Source organism: Culicoides brevitarsis, chromosome 3 (assembly GCF_036172545.1).
Source record: "Culicoides brevitarsis isolate CSIRO-B50_1 chromosome 3, AGI_CSIRO_Cbre_v1, whole genome shotgun sequence".
Taxonomy (NCBI): domain Eukaryota; kingdom Metazoa; phylum Arthropoda; class Insecta; order Diptera; family Ceratopogonidae; genus Culicoides; species Culicoides brevitarsis.
This window is the reverse complement of record NC_087087.1, coordinates 2,351,873-2,373,509: the sequence shown is the minus strand read 5'-3', so window position 1 is coordinate 2,373,509 and position 21,637 is coordinate 2,351,873. Positions and strand designations below refer to the sequence as shown.

Below are 21,637 nucleotides of genomic sequence, written 5' to 3'. Positions count from 1 at the left end.
AAAAAAAACAGTAAACGGGGCGCCTCCAGCAAGCATTTCCTGAATAAGTCGTTTGAATAAATAGAAATACAATTCGAAAAAAAAGCGGAGAATGAAAGAACTTGAGAACATTCATGTTCGTTTTTTTTACAGTTTATCAAGCAAGTGTCGGGGGAAAAAGGGTAGAGAAAAAACTGAAATTATAATGAAAAAAAAAATGTACAAGTTGCTTTATCAACAACAATAACAAATGTTTGATTGTATGCTTTTCAGCACCACGCCACGATATTCTTGACTTTTTTCATGTTCTTTCATGTTTGCTCGTTATTCCTTTTTATTAGTGTAAATAACTTTTAATATAAATTCACACAAACACAAAAAAAACGTCGGACCAATTCATCAAGCAGCCAAACTGTGACGTTATCGCGTTTCATAAATATTTATGATTCGCTTTTTTTGTTTGTTTGTCTGCGACGCACAAATAAAATAATCAACAAATAAAACTTACCCAAAATTTCGACTGTGTGCACTTGATCTTTCGTCTGTTTATCGGCAATTTGACACACATAATCTCCCGCATCTTGTGGCTCCAAGTCGCGTATCTCCAAGTTGTACCCATCAACGAGCCGAATGCGTTCATCAGTTGTGACCATTAATTTCGACGCTGTTAATATATTCTGTCCGCGTCTCCATAACAGCACTAATTTACCTGGATGATGTGCAAATATCAAAAAGAAAATAAGAGAAAAAGAAGAAAAAGAGAAGAATAAATTAGCCGTATATAAATTTAATTAAAAAATTGACACAAAGGCGGAAATATGGGCAGAAATTGTCGAGGAAATGAGAAAATTAACGGAAATGCTGTGAACGTGTGGCAGAATCTCTCTATTTACCAATATTGATTTATATAATGAGCCTATTTATTTCCATTATCTTGCCGACGAGGAACAACAATCGCCGACCTCGTAAAAGAAATATTTTAATTATCGTTTTGCTCAAAATTTTTATAAAATAAAACTACTTACAAATTTAATCAAGGATTTTTTTCTTTAAAATTAAAAAAAAAATTTAAAAAAAAATTTACAAAAATTTCAAATATGGATAAAAATTTATCAGAGGGGCTCTTTTCACGTTTTTCTTTTTTTTTTTTGGTATCGATGAAAGCGAAAGAGATCCGCGTATTAATTACAAATTATGTCGGAAAGTGTGGCATTGTGTCGTAAATTACAGATTATTTAGTGCAACCATTAAACGGGAACAAATGAAACCAATAAGGGTGAACAGCTTTTTTTTTCAAAAAAAAAATTTCAGAAAAAAAAATTTTTTTCTTTAAAATATCAAAAATTTTACGGCATTTTTTATTTTTAAATACCTATCAAAAATTATTTTATTTAATTACCTAAAAATTTTTTTTTTCAAAAAAGTAAAAAAAAAATCTTTACCTAATAAATTTTTTCAGAAATAAAAATTTTTAAAGGTATAAAAAAATTTATAAAATTTATAAATTTATAAATTTTTATAAATAAATTTGAAAAAAACTACTTTCAAATTTCATCAATGATTTTTTTCTTTAAAATTAAAAAAAAATAAATTCAAAAAAAAATTGCGAAAATTTCAAATCTTGCTCCAAATGGATAAAAATTTGTCAGAGGGCTCTAATTTATCATTTTTAATCATTTTACAACTCAAAACTGCCAAAAAATTGAAACTGAAAAAAATTTTTTCTTTGACATAGTTTTGTTTTAAAAACTAAATCAAGAGAAAAACTATGTCAAAAACTGTGTCAAAACCAATTTTTGTCAAATCTTGCTCCAAATGGATAAAAATTTGTCAGAGGGCTCTAATTTATCATTTTTAATCATTTTACAACTTAAAACTGCCAAAAAATAGAAACTGAAAAAAAATTTTTCTTTGACATAGTTTTGTTTTAAAAACTAAATCAAGAGCAAAAGAACTGTGTCAAAAACTGTGTCAAAGCAATTTTTGTCAAATCTTGATCCGAATGGATAAAAATTTGTCAGAGGACTCTAATTTATCATTTTTAATCATTTTATAACTCAAAACTGCCAAAAAATTGTCTGAAAAAAAATTTTTTCTTTGACAAGTTTTGTTTTAAAAACTAAATCAAGTGTCAAAAACTGTGTCAAAGCAATTTTTGTCAAATCTTGCTCCAAATGGATAAAAATTTGTCAGAGGGCTCTAATTTATCATTTTTAATCATTTTACAACTCAAAACTGCCAAAAAATTGAAACTGAAAAAAAAAAATTTTTCTTTGACATAGTTTTGTTTTAAAAACTAAATCAAGAGAAAAACTATGTCAAAAACTGTGTCAAAAACTGTGTCAAAGCAATTTTTGTCAAATTTTGCTCCAAATGGATAAAAACTTGTCAGAGGACTCTAATTTATCATTTTTAATCATTTTATAACTCAAAACTGCCAAAAAATTGAAACTGAAAAAAAATTTTTTCTTTGACATAGTTTTGTTTTGAAAACTAAATCAAGAGAAAAACTATGTCAAAAACTGTGTCAAAGCAATTTTTGTCAAATCTTGCTCCAAATGGATAAAAATTTGTCAGAGGGCTCTAATTTATCATTTTTAATCATTTTATAACTCAAAACTGCCAAAAAATTGAAACTGAAAAAAAATTTTTCTTTGACATAGTTTTATTTTAAAAACTAAATCAAGAGCAAAAAAACTGTGTCAAAAACTGTGTCAAAGCAATTTTTGTCAAATTTTGCTCCAAATGGATAAAAATTTGTCAGAGGACTCTAATTTATCATTTTTAATCATTTTATAACTCAAAACTGCCAAAAAATTGAAACTGAAAAAATTTTTTCCCTTTGACATAGTTTTATTTTAAAAACTAAATCAAGACAAAAACTATGTCAAAAACTGTGTCAAAAACTGTGTCAAAGCAATTTTTGTCAAATTTTGCTCCAAATGGATAAAAATTTGTCAGAGAACTCTAATTTATCATTTTTAATCATTTTATAATTCAAAACTGCCAAAAAATTGAAACTGAAAAAATGTTTTCCCTTTGACATAGTTTTATTTTAAAAACTAAATCAAGACAAAAACTATGTCAAAAACTGTGTCAAAAACTGTGTCAAAGCAATTTTTGTCAAATTTTGCTCCAAATGGATAAAAATTTGTCAGAGGACTCTAATTTATCATTTTTAATCATTTTATAACTCAAAACTGCCAAAAAATTGAAACTGAAAAAAAAATTTTTCTTTGACATAGTTTTGTTTTGAAAACTAAATCAAGAGAAAAACTATGTCAAAAACTGTGTCAAAAACTGTGTCAAAGCAATTTTTGTCAAATCTTGCTCCAAATGGATAAAAATTTGTCAGAGGACTCTAATTTATCATTTTTAATCATTTTATAACTCAAAACTGCCAAAAAATTGAAACTGAAAAAAAATTTTTTCTTTGACATAGTTTTGTTTTGAAAACTAAATCAAGAGAAAAACTATGTCAAAAACTGTGTCAAAGCAATTTTTGTCAAATCTTGCTCCAAATGGATAAAAATTTGTCAGAGGGCTAATTTATCATTTTTAATCATTTTTTAACTTAAAACTGCCAAAAAATTGAAACTGAAAAAAAAATTTTTCTTTGACATAGTTTTGTTTTGAAAACTAAATCAAGAGAAAAACTAAATCAAAAACTATGTCAAAAACTGTGTCAAAGCAATTTTTGTCAAATCTTGCTCCAAATGGATAAAAATTTGTCAGAGGGCTCTAATTTATCATTTTTAATAATTTTGTAACATTTTATTATTATATTTATTTAATTTAATTTATTAAAAATTTTTATTAATTAAAAAATTTAATAAAAATTTAATGAGCAAATAATTTTCAATTGTTTTTGAGTAAAGATTATTTTTAAGAAATATTTTTGATATATTTTTTAAAAATTAATTTCAATGAGAAAAATTTAAAAATGTTTAAAAAGGAAAATTTAAGGATTTTATTTTGATTAATTTTTAAAATTCATATTTTTTTTTTGAATAAAAAAATTCTTAAAAAAGTTAAAAATTTTCCTTGAAAAATTTTCTCTTTTCAAAAATGTTCATCCTATTGCATCATTTTCCTTATTTGATCATTACCAACCGCCTCTGCGATAACACAAAAGCCACAAAAAACTGATTATTAATTTATTACATTTTTTTTGGCACTTTTATGAGGTGATATTTTCTTGACATTACGTGCAAACCGATAATTAAGGTGTCAAGAGTCATGTCTCTCTCTCTTTCGCTCTGTCATTATTTATTCGTGCACGCCGTATTTTCTCACCAATAACCGCAAAATATGCAATTTGCTGTCTTACAGCGAAACTTTTCCTCCTCCGGTGTAAATCCAAAATGTACACACGAGGGAGTAAATTGTTGGTATATTGATTTGTCATTAATTTAAACCGCATGTTTAATGTAAATAATAATGATTTGTTGTTGCTCCATGTTGCTCCTCGCTGTTGATATTGTTAACCCACTTTCATTAACATGTGACATGAGTATTAATTATGCAACATTTTCGGTATTTAGCATGCGAGAGATTATTTGTAACGAAATTGGACTCACACACGTTAAATGTTTAAGAATGTTAATTTCGGCGGGAGAAGGTAATTATGCGTTATCAGATACGGCATAAATTTGTCGCAACGTGAAAAGACAATGGGCGCGGACATTAATTAAAATTATATTCTTTCATTATTTATGTGCGTTCCGGCGGAAAATCAAATTTCCATTGAAAATAATTTTTTTTTTCAACATAAAAAATACAAATCCAATCAAAAAAGTTGTGATGAGCAATCTGCAATTAAATCACGAAATTGATTTGTCTCCATCTCCATTCTGCGTTTTTTTGTGTCGCTATAGAGAAGAAAGTATCTTTTCAGGTTTTTTTTTTGTTGTACGTAAAAAAAAGTTTCAATTAATGTTTTAACCTACAAGAGAAAAGTTTTGCGATATCTCGAGTCTACAGCTGTCGTTTAATTTATAATGCCATTAAAAGGCAATGCGACTTTTAATTATGGAGTTTTTCCTTTTTGCTCTTAGCTGTCTGTGAGAATGAGAAAGAGAATCAATAATAATTTATTTTTTGATTTAAGAGGGAGTTTGTTTTATGAAAATTGGGAGAACGAGAACACAAACAGAAACTTTGAAAAAATTATTTTTTAAAGAATTGAGATTAAAGTGAAATTTTGTCAAAAGTTGTCTTTTTTTGTTTTTGGTTTGTCATTAAAGTAATGAAAAATGACAAAATTTTAGGGAAAATATTATGAGAGAAAAAAATTGTTTTTTTAACCAAAAATAAGCTTGAGCGCATCTTCCCTATTATTTTCAAAAAATTTTTTATTTATTTTATTTTTTTCGTTTAAAAAAATTTAAAATTAATAAAAAAAATATTTTTTATTTTAATTTAAAATTGAAATAAATTAATTTAATTTTATTTTCTTTTAATTTAACTTGCTTTTTAATTTAAAAAAATAATTTTAAATAATTTTTTTTATTAATAAATTTTGTGAAATAATTTTTTTGTTTGATTTATTGTTTAATTTTTAAAAAAATAACAAAAACAAAAATTCATAATTTTATAATTTTTAAGGATTTAAAAAAAAAATTTTAATTTTTATTTTTTTTTTATTTTATTAAAAAAAATAATTTGAAATAAAAATTTTAAAATTAATTTTTTTTCCATAATTTTATAATTTTTAAATATTTTGTCAATTTATTTTTTTGTTAAACTTGTTGTTAAATTAAAAAAAAAAAATTAAATTAAATTAAATTTTTAATATTTTATTTTTAAATTTAATAATTTTTATTCTCATAATTTTTAAAAAAATATTTTTTAAATTTTTATTTAATTTAATTTAATTATATTTATTTTTTTTTAATTTTAAAATTTTTAATTAAAAAAAAATAATAAAAATTAAATGAATTTTTTTAATATAATTTTATATTTTTTTTTTTATTATTATTAATTATTTTATTTATTTTTTTTATGAAATTTTTATTAAATTAGTTTTGAATTAAATTTTCTCTTTTTTTCTTCATTTTTATTTTTTTCAAAATTTATTTCACTCATTATTTCGAAAGAAAATTTTTATACTAACTTTAATTCTGACACGTTAAAAAGGAAAACAGACGTCTTGAAAGTAATTTCTGTGGACATGCATCCCATTCCAAAATACGTGCCTTTTGAAGAAATCCTTCCTCATTTAAAATTGAACAATTGTGAAAAAAAGACGATTTACATTTAAAAAATTGACGTGACGAAAAAAAAGGTTTTTCCTCAACAAAAAAGGAAAACGCAATGTTTTTTGTAATTTTTTTCTTTTAGCAAAAAAAAAAAATCGTTGTAGACAACAATGTTGAAACAGTCGCTTTTTTCAAGGTTTTTTTTTTCTACGAATTAAACGAGGGAGAGCGTCAAACGTAAATTTCTATAATAAATGAGCAACAGTAGTCATTGTCTCGGGGTGTCGTCGTCCTTTGAATTGCATTAACAATTCAAAAGTTGTTGTGCGTGTGAAACCCTTGACTGCCAGACAACGCTAAATATTGTGAGTCACCTCGAAGTCAAGATTTTTCTCTATGACCTACTTAAGCTTGATTCCCTCATTTTTTTTCACTTCTCGTACAAATTGAAACATCAACATGACCTCCCCATATTTTTTCATTACCGCTTTGTCTTTGTCTTCATCATCATCAGTGTAGCGTCGTCGGAGTCGCACACATGCTCACAAGTGACTCTTCATTTTTTCATCTCTCTCTCGCTGCACGTTACGTGATGTGAATTTAGCGCTGAGCTCTGTCGACACGCTGTCCATATCGCTTCATATTCGCATTATCATTCATGAGATACACGATATAATGATAACAAATGTGGTTCTTTTTCATCATTTTTTTTTGTCTTTCATCGTTTTTCATTTTCTTCCTTCTTTAGTCGCTGACTTTGCGCGTATGTGAAAATGTCAACGATCGTGACTCGACCCAAATATGAATAAATTCATTTTTCAAAAGTCTCCTTTTGTGCTTCCTGAAAAAGTTACAGAGACATTGAAAAATGAAGATTTCAATGTTAATTCATGAAAAATTCAACTATTGTGGTTTTTTTTTCTAAAAATTGATCAAAAATTACAGAAAGTGTCTTTGGATGTCTTTTTGATAGTTCATAAGGTTAAAATTTGAAAAATAAAAATTACGTAAAAAAATACGTAATTTTGCCTTTGGAAGCATATTTCATGATTTTTAAGCTTGAAATTTATCAAATAGTATGGAAAACTACTTTGGAAGTCTTTTTGATGGTTTACAAGCTTAACATTTGAAAAGTAAAAATTACGTAAAAAATACGTAATTTTTACGTAAAAAAATACGTAATTTTGTCTTTGGAAGCATATTTGATGATTTTTAAGCTTGAAATTGATCAAAAATTACTTTTGATAATCAATATTATTAAAAATTTTTGAAAATGCCAATTCAAAATGAAATTTGTAAATCGCATTTCGCTAATTCAACTTTTTGAAAATAAAATTTAACTTCCTTTACAAAAATTTTCTGAAAAAAAAATAAAATTTTAATCTTTTAATAAAGTTTGAATTAACAATGAGGCGATTTTCAAATTTCAACTTTTATTTTTTTTCGGACTTTGGAGCTTTTTAGTAAAAACTGAAAATTCAAAAGAAAAATTTTAAAATTGCACTCTCTTTTGAATATATTTTATCAAACTAAATAAATCAAATTAAATGAATTTTTAATGGAAAATTTAATTAAAATTGAATTCAATACACTGAAATGCAAATAAATATTTATTTTTAAATCCAATTTCAGATTAATGAACGATTTCGATAATGATGACGAACGACTTTTCGACAAACCGACGATTTCTCAAATAAATATTTACTTTGATATTCATTCACTTTTTTCGTATATGACACACATATCTATTACTCATTACCAATCGTCATGTTTTTTTTAAATTTCCGTCGATAGTCGGTTTTTTATCTAATCGCGCAAGTACAGATAAGATAAACACGTTTTGTAGCGTGAATTGGTACCTTATATTAGTTGAGTAATAAAAATCAAACGTGAAACAACTTTTTTCGCTTTGTGAATTTAATTAGAATGACGCCCAAATACTTTTTTGCCATTGCAGGCATTCTTGTTTTTACCTTCGCTTTTGGTAAATGATTTTTTTTAAATTTTTGATTGATTTTATAGTTTTTTTTTCTGTAAAAACAGAAGCTGATGCCCTTCAATGCTATTTGTGCGGAACTGCGACGCCATTTGGCATGCAAAATTGCACGGATGACTTCAAAGGGATCGATACAAATTGCAATTTTTCGCCCCAGAGTCCCATGTGTATCAAACAAATGAGCGGCGGAAAGGTCATTCATCGCGGATGTTACGTAAAAGGTTACTGCCAAGATAATCCCGATTGCTTCGAATGCGAAACAGACCTTTGTAACTCGAGCAATAGCTTGATTTTGCCATTGGTGCTCATCAATACGCTCATTTTCTTGCTGTTTAGATTGCTGTAAATTTTTCGTAATTACAAAAGGTGTTTAATAAATTTTCAATTTGCGAAACTAACCGAACAACAAAATTAATAAATGGAAAAAGTTTTTCCTCGTCGCCATCATTTTCTTCATTTTGATGCCCAAATACACTTGTTATTTTATTTCAATTTATTTTATATCCAATTTCAATTAATTAGTTCTCTGCTCTGATGCTGCGTAGCTAAAATGTCTAACATACAACTTTATTCATTTATTTAAATTGGTTATGCAAAGAAAAAGGTATGGCGCGCACAGAGCAAAAAAGAACAAATACAAAACTGTTGATGAGCATGGAAACAAAACGTCAAGAGGAGCAACAATGTTCATTAAAACTGTTTATTAAAATATTTACAGAATATGTTATGTTGAGCATAGCGACAGATATACTACTACAACAACAAAAAGGAGTATATGCAAAAATTTTATAAAATTATTAAAATAAAACAATAACCATGGAAAATTCTCTCTCTTTTTCTCGATGTTGTACGAATTGTTGTGTTTTTCTGTTGTATTTACGAATAACAGACAACAATATTTAATTTCATGAAGTTACTTTATTTCATTACACATCGCATCGTATGTTGAAGAGATATTTATTATTGTTTGTGAATTTTTGTGTGTGGCAAGGGTTTGTAGTTTAAAGGGATTGTTATGAATCTCGAAATTTTTCTGAAAATTTAAATATATTTTTTTTAAATATATTTTAAATTATTTTGTTACATTGTGACAAGAGATTTATAAAAAGTGTTCTGAGAAAGGAAAAACTAATGAAATCAAAGTTTTTGGTAAGTAAAATTTTTTTTCTTATAAAATGATTTAAATTCTCGTTTTAAACTTTTTTTTATAATAGTTTCATTAGCAGAAAATATAAACTCATCAGAAATACTCGGCACGAGCTATTTCGATAATATAATAATTCGATATGATGCTCATTTTTTTATCAGCTTTTCAACGAGCTTACTTAAAAATGTTTTGCTCAACTCAAATACGTTGGTAGTTCCTTGCATTAATATGTTCATTTTATTAATTAAATCAAACACATCAGAGATGTAAGTTTATTATCTGCCAAAACTTTTCATTTTTGACAATTTCATTAATTGCTTTGACCTTATCTGAGGGTGTTGGTTCTGACATTTTGTGGATAAATAATTGTTCAACTGCTAAACGTAGCTCAGTTAAACGTACAGGATTGTGAAGCAACAAAGTTTTGTATAGAATTTCTTCTGCTTCCTTGATTTCTTATAAAATGCGATCGTTTTTAGCAATTTTCTAAAATATATTTTTTAAATGCTTATAACTTATATTTTCAAATCGATTTCAATCGTTTATTTCAAAATTTTATTGAGTGCATTTATGAACGCTTATCGATGAATATCAATGATTTTTTTCATAATTTTTCCATCGAACCTTCTGAAACTAAAACTTAAAGTATTAAGTATAATAAAATTATTTAAAGTATAAAATTATTTAAATAAGTTGAAAATATTTGTTAAATAACGAGGAGTACATAAATTAATCAAATTCCATATCTCGAGATTCTCGAACTTACCGTAACTTTGGAAACCCCTTTAAACAAGAACGCACCTTTATACCAACTTGAAATTTCCCTCGTATAGACACACATTCACCGAGATAATTATTATTATATTGTATTACTTTTACTTTATGTTCCATATGATCATCGTGTAACAACTGAACGTCGTTCATTCCATCATCATGAAGAAATATAAAATAATTAAGTTTAAAGTAATTAGTAAAGTTTAAATTATTTTATTATTGAATTAGTTTTTTTTTCTGTCGTAAATTTTTATTTGTTCATAGCGAATCAACTCGGCGGAGAGTTTGCATGATTTTTCGGTCAAAAAATATTTTATTTATTTATTTACATGACTCATTGAACTGAATAATTCGCAATATGTTACACACAGCACGGACAAATTTTTTTATGTTGAGTAAATTACTTGTTTTTTTTTCCTTTTGTTTTATCGTTCATTCATCATTTTATTATAATATTTTATGTTCGTACATCGGAAAAAATTGAACAAACGTGTTTTATTTGCTCATGTATAATTTATCATTTTTTCATGAGGTTTGGATCGGATGTCGATGATGATGTTGCCGAAAATTGGGCCATGAACATAAAAAAAACTGTAAAAATATGTTAATTCAAGGAGAGAGAGAGTAAAAGGTTATAAATTGAATATTGAACCCAATTATTATTTATATCAACTTTTAACGCAGAGACAGACAAGGAAACCAACTGTTCCGTTTCCCGTAGGTACTTGACAATTTTTTTTCTTCTTACATCAATTGTCATTATCGAAACTTATCATTTCATAAGAAATACATTTTTCTATCCCATTTGAAGGATTTCTATTCAAGTCACACAAAAAATGATTGTTATTATCATTTATTTTGCATTCTCCTTTCTTTCAAATTTCTTGCATAATGCAAAAGTTTTAATGCTTTTTTCTTCCCTTTCAGTTTTTTATAATTTTTTTTTTGTGCGAGGGAGCAAAAAATGCATTTCGCAAGAAAATTGACAAAATTGGATTGTCTTTCCATGGAAAGAAAGAAAAAAACAATATTTGTGCTACTTATTATTTTCTTCTTTTTTTTTTATTATTGTTAATATTGAAAGAAGGAATTTGAAGTAAAATGTCAAGAATATTATTGAATTGATACGAAGAAACAACGAAACTCAGCACGAGAAGAAAAAAAAGATGTGAAAAGAAACTTTTTGCAAGAATGCACACGGTTGTCGTCGTTGACAAGTTGTAACAAAAAGAAATCAGAGAGAAAAAGTTGGTTTATAATTTTTTTCTATTTTATTTCATTTGTTGTTGGTTTCAATTTTTTTATGCAAATTAGCAATTTTTCGCACATCCTTATGAAGAAGAAGGAAAATTAGGAGAAAAAAAGTTTTCCTTAATGAAATTTTCGCGCGAAAAACAAAATCTGAGCTGACAGACAAGACGGAGAAAAAGGAGTTAGAAAAACTATTAAAACTTTCTAATCTAATAACGGCAAGATACGAAGAGAAATAAAATTATCAACTTTTTTTCCATTTCTATCATATTTCCGCAATTGTATATTTTTAAAAAGATTTTTTTTAAAACTTACCCAAATTCTCGACTTCGCATGGCAAGATTAACGTATCGGCAACTACTGCTCGGTATGTGTGCCCGCGCGATAAGAATCTTGGAACGTCACTTGCGGACAATTGTGACGATAGACCTTTGGCATCACCTGCAAAAGAGAAAGAAAGGAGGAAAAATGGGGTGAGACAAAAATTTTTACATTCCTAAAATTTTTCACATGTGACAGAGAAATAAAAATATCAAATGAAACATTTTGATTAAGAGCTTTTTTATTTCAAGTCACATATGTTTGTACAGACAGAAAAATGCCACAAATTCCTTTTTGTTCGTGTAGCAACGACTTCACGTGTATGAACCGGAACGAATTTCTGTTCTCTTTAATATTTTATTATATAAATCGCATTAAAGTGTTCCGACATTATACGAGCCTCTGTGGTTCGAAAAGGGATTAATTTTAAGGTTTTAGGTGTTATTTTAACACCTCAAGAAACGTGATTAAATTAATATCTCAAGATGTTAAATAATTTTTGAAAATTTAAAAAATTGTTCTAAAATGGAAAAATTAAGTCTTTTGAAAGGTAATTTTAACATTTTGAAGGATTTGGTTTACTTCTTTTCAAAGTGTTAAATTAACAACAATTATATAAATTTACCATTTCAAAAGAAAATTGATCAAAAATGAAACCTTGAAACTTAAAGTTAATTAATCTTATAAATAATTAAATTAATTTTATTTTTTTTATTTTTTTATTTTTATTTTATTTTTATTTTTTTTTAATTTTTTTTTTTTTTTTTTTTTTTTATTTTTATTTATTTTTATTTTTTTTTTTTTTTTTTTAATTTTTTTTAAAAATTTTTTTTTATTTATTTATTTTTTTATTTTTTTTTTTTTTTTGATTAATTTTTATTTTATTTATTTATTTTTTATTTATTTTTTTACATATAAAAATTTTTTTTTTAATTTTATTTTAATTTTTTTTTTTTTTTAATTTTATTTTTAAATATTTTTTTAAAATTTTTAAGAGACGTCAAGAAGATAAAACTTATATTTTATAATTTTATAAAATTAATTATTAATTAATTGTTAAAATTAACCTCTTTTCGAATCACAGGGTTCTTACACACATTTACACACAGAAAAAAGGTAATTAAATCGAGAATATCATAAAATAAATGTAAGTTCCGTTTTGTTTATAACATGTGAGTTAAGTAGTATAACAGAACGAGATTGATCCTTTCTGATGATAACATTGCCGGAACATTTACAAACAAGAAAAGAACCTGAACTATAAAAACAAAAGTAATTTAATTAGCAAGTATAATAGTCGAATGTACTTCACTTGACTTCACGCAGACCGTGATTTTTCCCTTTCGCTTTATTGTTTTTCTGTCGTTGGTTTATTCCTTCCGTCGGTAAATAATGACGTAGCAACTTTTTTTTTCACTTTCGTCAGGTAAGTAATCAATATTAACGATTTTCTTGAATTTTTTTCTTTTTATTTCGTCTCGATTCCGAGAATTCTTTAAATCATGATCAGAAAAAAACATTTCATCAGCAATAGAGATAAATTGTTATTCTCACGTGCGACGACGTTGGTTTGGTCATTCACTAAATAAAAGATAATATTGTGTCCCTCGAGTGTAACTTTCGAAAATAAACAAACAAACAAGTATCGAAGCAAGAGAGCAACATGTGCTGCTGATAATATTGGGTTTCACGAGCAATCAATTATTTGTTTCTTTTCATTAGTTTGCAGTCGTCTGTAGTTCTCTTCGAATCTCTCTCTTGGTGAGTATAAATTTTGTGTAGTTTTGGAAAATCATGCGTTATCAAATTTCTTTGTAGACTGCTCAAAATGGGTCACACAGAAAATTTTCCAATTTTCAACAAAGATGCTTTTATGAAAATGAACTGGCAATTTGTGTGAACTGGATGAAGCAGTTTTCGAAGGATGTCTCTCATATCGGCAATTTTTATATCGGTAAGTTATATTTCTTTAAAATGACAAATATTTCAATTAATACAAACCAAGCAAAAACTCTGTGTGGCATAAAGGATTGAATTATTTTAACAAAATGACTGTGATATTGAAGACTATGATAGTTTAAATACTTTTAAAATTAAGGCAAAGCAATATGTGATAAACGAAATAAGTATATGAAAAAGTGATATTAAACGAACTAAACCGTCGTAATATCATCGTAAATGATGGAAAGAAATACAACAACAACTGAAATTGAGACAAAAATGTTTTAAAGTTCAGTTAAATCTCATATAAGCAAGACATCATATCGACTCCTGAACAACACAATTGGAGCAGAGAACAGCATTGACATTTCTCTGTAACCCGATATTATTATGTTTGTCCAATGTCTAAGTATCATGTTGTATCGTAGTAGGCTAACAACCACCTAAGATGACATTAATATTGATTTTTGATACTGTTTGATAATGTCCATCCCCCCATCTCATCCAACGAATCTCTCCATATATCTTCATAAACGAGAGAGATAAAGAGAGAAGCGATACTTTGCAAGATAAAAATAATAATTAAGTGTCTTTTGTCTCGAGTTCACGATACGAGACGATACGAAGGATGGATAATCCGTTTTTTCTTCCATCCATGGTCATTATTAAAAAGTGTGATTGTCGATAAAACGTCATGGCAGGCAGCAAGATAAGAAGAAGAAAAGTACTTGAGTCATAAGGAAATAATTAATCTTAAATCATCCTGTTTAAGTTTCGTTCTTATATATGGCACGGAAAAGAAAATCAATTATCCGCCTATTATTGAAACAGTTTCATCTTTTTTTTTGCAGATTTTCTGCTTGACTTTTCCCTTGTTTGCAATGCTAAATGCCTTCTGCAACAACCAAGAGGGATTTTATATTAATTTTGTCCTTATGCTTTTCCGCGTTAGTTGCTTCGTCTGAATGCGATGCCATACGGGATTAATTATGAAAATTTTGCTTTTGTGCCGAAGTTTTCTTTTTTAATTGGGTGTCGTCTTCCGTAAATCCTTTGAATATCCACTAAATCCGCTGCGATCTGAGAGTAAGATACAGGCGTCTCCATTCGGTTTTTTAATAATAAAATCGTTTTGCAAATGAATCCGCATCAAATTTCAAAAACTCTAACTGCTAATTAATTTTCATTGAATTCCAATTCCTTGTGCAATTGAGAAATGTCGTTTATAGAGTTGATAAAGAAGAAAATTTTAATTAATTTTCCAGTTTATTGTGTGTGTGTAAAGTGCAACTGCGGCGGCGAGAGAAAAACGAACAAAAATGACGACAAAAGGAATAATAATTAAATTAAAATGACGTCTCGATTTCCGTTGAGGTTTCTCGTTTTGTTCTCGTACATTATTTAGCTTTAGTTTTCAACTAAAAGACAATAAAAAATGTGAGATAAAATGCAACAACTTACAAAAAAAATATTTATATCGCAATAACAATTACTTGCGCCATGCCATTTGTTTTCCCGTTATTTTTCCATCGTTTAGTTTATGGCTGCTTCTGTGCCTGAACTCATTTTTCTGTATTAACAGTGATATTTTTTACATCAGTTTCGGGATTTTTGAAAAAAATGGCGAGTTCTTGTCGTCATTCCGTATTTTTATAAAAACTTTTTAAGGCAAAAATAAGAATTTAAGCTTTCAAATTTTTTATTTCGGAAAAATTTTCAAAAAAAAAATTTTTTTTAAGAAATTTTCTTTTTTAAGTTTTTTTTTTTTAATTTTCAAATGCGCTTAAGTCGAAAAAATATGAAACAATTTTTTAAATATCTTGTTCCAGAATATAAACGACAACAAGCCTTAAGCACTCAATTCAAGTGGCATGGAATTTCATATCAACATCGTTTTCATGGCAAAACACACAGAAAGAGCGAGAGACATTACATAACTTGTATATTTGTAACTGAAACTATTCAGTCCTTATCTCACTTTACGTACATTTAGTGCCCATTTTTCTTTCTCGTTGACTTTAATAGACTTGGCTCGCACATATATTTCACAAAATTTTTGGACAACGAGACAAGACAAAAAAAAAAAGAAAAACGTCGTTGATAAAGAAGAATAAATTTTAATTTGGCAAACATATTGATCGTTCCATTTAGGAAAAAAAAATTTTTTTCACTCAAAAATATTACATCCGGAAACCCAAAGTTTTTACGAGAACCAATTACACGTAGTTACTTAATGAGAGACGAAGAAGAAAATTGGGGGAAGTTTAATTTCGAAGACAATCATCATTTAAATTGCCTTCTTACGTTTTTCGAGCCGAAGTATCAAGCCGAAAAGGAGTAAAAAGACGAAATCCAAGCAAACTGGAAGTGAAGTGCAATTCGTACGTGACTGACCAATTTTATGTCTAATTATTGTTTCATTTCTTGCGAAACCCAGTCTGTAACTTTTCAAGTGTTTTTTTGTTGCTTTTTGGAGAGTGGCAAACATGATTGAAGCATCTGGTTTTATTGCATACAATTTTTTCTCGGCAAGTGAAAAAAAAAACGTAATTTAGCTGAAATGTTTCAGATTCAGAATTGCAGTAAAAAAACACTTACAACATACTTCACTCTGTCTACAGACATTTCGTTGAAATAAAACGAGATGAAAAGACCATAAAGATAGTTCTTACACATTTTTGCAATCATTTTCATGATGATGATGATGCTCTCGAGCAATGCAAAAAGAGGATATTAGTAACTGAAGTCTCTACCATATAAGTTACTTGCGTCGTCATAGAGAGCTAAATTGATGGTAAGTAACTTTTTTACTTGAATTTCATTTAAAAAAAATGAAACCACGAAGGAAACTTTACGGGTCATAGAATTTCTCAAAACAAAGTTAAAATTATTGAAATGTAAACAAACAAACCGACGATTTCCGTAAAAAAAAATTTTTTTTCATATTTGTAAGGAAAATAGCAAGAAAAATTTAATTTTTCTTGTTTTTCAAGTTTTTTTCAACGTTACTCGACTATTTTCCATTTATATCTCGAAATTATACAAAACTTGTTGTTTTGTTGTTATTGTTGTCATTTTACCGAAAAATAACATAAAATTGATATAAAACACATTTTAATAACTTGCCTTGCTTGCCAGACACAAAAAAGCAGGAGAAAACTTTCATACAAAAATAAATTTCTTGTTAAATTATTATTTTCTCATTTCGCTATTTGAAATGATTACTGTGTGCCTCAATTACGCTCAAAATTACATTTTACAACTATTTTGTGTGTGTTTCGTGATACGTTTTGTCGTTATTTTGTAAATATTTATAAATTAGTTCAAGTGAATTTTCGGCGTTCAGGGGGAAAATGTTGCGGATTGGGTTTCGTGGTAACCTTGGAAAAAGTGATTTGTATCGTTCTTAATTTAGGTATCAAAATACATTGAAATTGGAATCGAAATAGCTTTGAGGTAAGCCATAATGGAGACGTCTGGTAAGTAATTTTGGTATTTAGTTGAAAATTTATTTTTAGTTTTTTTTTTGTTTAATTTTTTTTTTTTTTATCCTTTTTTATTTTTTTTTTTAAAATTTTATTTTTAATTTTTTTTCATATTTTTTAAATTTTTCTTAAATTTTCTTTTTTTTAATTTTTTCCTTTAATTTTTTTTTCATTGTTTTTCTTAATTTTTCTTTTAATTTTATTTTTTTAATCCTTTCTATATTTTTCTTTTATTTTTTTTTTGAATTAATTATTTTTAATTTTCTTCAACTTTTCAATTTTTCCGAATAAAGAAAAAAATTACTTTTTAAAGAAAAAATCCTTCCATTTAATCCAAACCAAGCAAAATTTAACTTTTCAGGAAAAAATTCTTCCAATTAACCCAAACCAAGCAAATTAAAAAAAAATTAAGAGTCGATACAACTTCAAAAAACCTTCAAGCCAAATATGGAGACGTCTCGTATTCCGTATCTCATTAAAACAAAATATTTCAATATCATCGACTTTGCGACAATAACAAACGAGAAAAAATCAAATCAATATCACATCGAATAATCTGCCATTAATATTATTTTTCTCACACTTTTTTATCATTTTGGCAGTCACGCGTAAAACGCCCGCGAATTAAAATGATAAAAAGCCGTCTTCTCTCCAAAATAATATAAATGACTCCTTATCTTGTCATTTATTTTGTTATTCCTAATGTGTTTTCAAATATATAAATTATCCAATTTTCAATGAAATTCCCATCGTATATTCGTCGATAATAATCGAAGAAGCAGACAAATTTCGCGCAAAGTGAGTAATAGACAAAACGTCGCACGAAGCATTGATAAATTGATTAAAGATATTTCGCCTTATTTCTATCGTGACTTGGATAATTGAAGAACTTTAACGGGAATCATGTTACTTATACTCTGAAACACCTTCTTGTCTTGAACATGAAGTGCGATGGTAAACAAACTTTGTCTTGACATGATGAGGGCTTTCAGTAAGATAAACAAACAAGTAATTTACAATTAAAACTTTTGTGTGTTGAGGTGTGAAAGATCTCGAAAGGAAAGAGAATTGACCTTAACACGAGTGTTTCGCTTAAACGGTAAATAAACTTTTGATTGACAGTACTTGTCCAATTTTTTCTTTTCTTTTTCTTCTTTTTTTATTATTTATCGTCTAATATTACGTTGTTGTTTTTCTTTTGAAGATATTTATTTTACGACGTTAGAAAAATTTATTTTTCCATTCTTCAAAGGAAAAATTCTAAATTCAAGACTTGAGCGTATTTTAATCGAAAAAATTGCTTAAACCTCAGTTTTTTCTTTCTTAATGCCATAAAAGTGAACCATGGCAATATATAAAAGAAAACAACAACAAAGCTGATGACGTTATTTTTACAGCGTGTCACTTGTGTTACCATATTTTATATTTATTTACTTCTTCCCCAGCGTTCCATCGTCTTCTTTCTTCATAATAAAAAAATCTCATTATAGCTTAGTTCACCTGTTCCTGCTTTGTTGTTTATATTCATGCAGAGCGCTACGAGCGCAAGATAATAATAATGACATAGCAAGTAGCGAAAAAAATTACAAAAGAAGAAAAAAAAGACAAAAGTCATCTTTGTCTGATAAGTCATCAAAATAATACACAAGGGACATTTACGAATGTCGCACGAAGAAAAAAATAAATGAAAAACAAATTATCTCTATTCATGTTTGAATATGCTTGAAGCTCGCGTGGGGCGTGGATGAACAATAAAGGTGTTGTTTCCTTGATTTTCCATTCTTCTCGTTTGACTTTATTTTGACTTTTAACGACAACGACGACGAAATTTAAAAGTCATAATCAGGATTTAGATGAACGAGGGCTTTCATGCGTGTTTTTTTTTTGCACGTACCTCGAGATAAACAAGGGGATCATTATTTTCGTATTCACTGCCATTTAAAACTCATGTAAGTTCAACAACATGCGATTCTACAAATTTGAGTTTAATATGCGTGTGTCAAAAACAGTCGCTCCGGGCATGTCATTCAAAAAAATTAAAATGTTTTTATTTTTTTCTCGTCTGCGGCTTTTTTTTTTGTGTGTATAAATAAATGAATAAATATGTTTAAAAAAAACACAAAAACCGAAAAACAAATGAAAACATGAGATAAGATTTCTCGCGTGTTATTTGATCTTTAATTAGTGACAAAATTAAAATTAACGGATGTTACAGATTTTTTTTCGTAATGAATTTTTCGGAAAAAAAATGAGGGAAAATTTTTCGTTAATTTGATTTTAATATTGAAATGAAAAAAAAAATTTTCATCAATTTAATTAAAAGTAATTGAGATGCCAGACAGATTGATGACGATAAAATAAAAAAATCTGTAATCAAATTTCCTGTTAAATATTTTTTTATTTTTGAGTGAAAATTGGAAAAAAATTTCAATATGCTTTAATGAATATTTTAAAGGAATGAAAATTTATATTTTTATAAAATTTTTGTAAAAATAATTTTTTAAGTATTTTTCTCTTTTTATAAAAAATTAAAGGAAAAATCACATTAAAATTATTTAAAAAAAATAAAATTTAAATTATTAAAAAATTAAATTAAAATCAATTAATATTAAAATTTTTAATAAATTTAAAATTATTTTTATTTTTTTTTTTAATTTTTAATTATAAAAAATTTTTTTTAAAAAAAATTAATTTTTTTTAATTTAATTTTTAATATTTTTTAAAATAACAAAATGTGACAAAAAAATTAAAATAATTAAAAAATAAATTAAAAAAAAATTAAAATAAAATCATTTTTAATTAAAAATTTATTTAATTTATTTAATTAAAATTAAATTTATTTAATTATTTTTTTAAAAAATTTAAAATATTTTTTTATTTTTTTTTTTTTATTTAAAATTTAAATTTTTTTCTTAAAAAAATATTTTTTTCTAAATTTTTAAATTAAATTTTCTTCCATTTATTCATTTTTTATCAGTTTTCATCATTTTTTTTCCTATTTTGAAACAAAAATGTTACTTTACGTCACAAAAACGATTAAATCTCATCCCCAAAATCCTACTTAACTCATCGTCAGACAATCATGACGCACAAAAACAAACACTTTAAATATCAGAAAATGGGAAAAAATGATAAAAAAGCGACAAGAAAGACGTCAATGTGACAAAAAATGATCAATGAACATTTTTATTTGAAGGAACAATTGAATTATTTATGAAAGTGATTTGATTTGCATCTGTTTTTTATCTCCTTTTCTCGTCTTGTTGTTGACAATGAAAATCTCAGACGCTTATCCTTATCAATTTCTTTCTTTTTTAACATAAATTATTTATTTATTTTTTATTAAATTGTTGATTTGTTTTCGTTTTTCAGATTTACACTGATAAGTCGATCCACAAATCCAATTTTCAAAATTTAATTTTATTTTATTTATTTAAAATCTCGTTTTAATTTTATTAAAAGTGACAATTTGGCAAAAGAAAGGAACACAAGTTAAAATGTTTGGCAAATTAAAGTTTTTTAATAGAATTTTTTTCGCATAACTCGTTTATGAACCACTTTTCACACAAAAAAGGCAACAAACTAAAAAAAATGTGAAAGAGCTGTTAATTCATTTGAGAATTTTTTCTCATCATCAACATTTTTTTTCCGAATCTCGAACATAAAGAACCGGATGAAAAACAAAAAATGCAGAGTCGAGACGAATTATGTGCAAAGGAAATAGCGGATGAATAGGAAAAAACGCAGCAAACAGAGAGACACACACACAGGAAAAAGCAAGCAGGTGTGTTGTCACTTCCAACGCCATGAGCTGTGCTGCATCTCCTCATCATCATCATTTGTCGTCGGTCTCGTTTTTTTTTTGTTATATCTCGTGCCATTCATTCAACAAAGTTGATCCGCACACATTTTGTTGTGCGAATTTTGCGAATTCTTATTCTGTAGGATGCAAAGTTTTTAACAAACGACGGGAAAAAAATGAATAGAGGAAACCTGACTGCTGCTAAAAAATGAAACTCTAAAAAAAATGAAATGAGAATATATTGTTTTTAAGTTTTTTTTTGCATGCAAAATGCAAGAGAATAGTTAATGCCATTCGCTTCATATCATTTCATTTTTTTTTGTTCCTCTATTTATTATACAAATTCTCATTTAGAAAAGTTTTTTAGTTCAATTTATGGGGAAATTTGTGTGTGAGTATGGGAGAAAAGGTGTACAAAGGCTGCAACTCAGACAGACAACATTTTTTTTAGAATTTTTTTTTTTTCCATAAAAATAGTTGACTTGAGCGTATTTTAATTTACATTATTTTCGATTTTTTTATCAATATAATTTTAATTTTTTTTTTTAATTTAATTTTTTTAATTTTTTAAATTTTTAATTTTTTAAATAATTAAATTTTTAATTTTTTTCAATTTTTAAATTTTATTTAATTTTTTTTTTTTTTTTTAAAATTGTTTTTAATTTTTTTTAAATTTTATTTTATTTTTTTTTGTTTTTTAATTTTTTAAAAAATTTTTTTAATTATTTTTAATTTTTTTTT

General features: G+C 26.4%; 2 protein-coding genes across 2 annotated transcripts in view; one reads left to right on the top strand and one right to left on the bottom strand.

Moving 5' to 3' along the window:
- LOC134835871 (protein amalgam) overlaps nt 1-21,637 on the bottom strand; it is a 135,224-nt gene that overhangs the window by 22,803 nt on the left and 90,784 nt on the right. Inside the window, exons 3-4 of the mRNA XM_063850861.1 lie at nt 11,663-11,788; nt 488-688 (exon numbers count right to left, since the gene is read on the bottom strand). Coding sequence (XP_063706931.1) covers nt 488-688; nt 11,663-11,788 — 327 coding nt within the window. The remainder of the gene's footprint in view (nt 1-487; nt 689-11,662; nt 11,789-21,637) is intronic.
- Nucleotides 8,026-8,647, top strand: LOC134834403 (uncharacterized). The gene is made up of 2 exons (XM_063849049.1): nt 8,026-8,163; nt 8,223-8,647. Exons 1-2 carry the CDS (start codon nt 8,106-8,108, stop codon nt 8,519-8,521), a joined length of 357 nt encoding a protein of 118 aa, XP_063705119.1. The 5' UTR covers nt 8,026-8,105; the 3' UTR covers nt 8,522-8,647.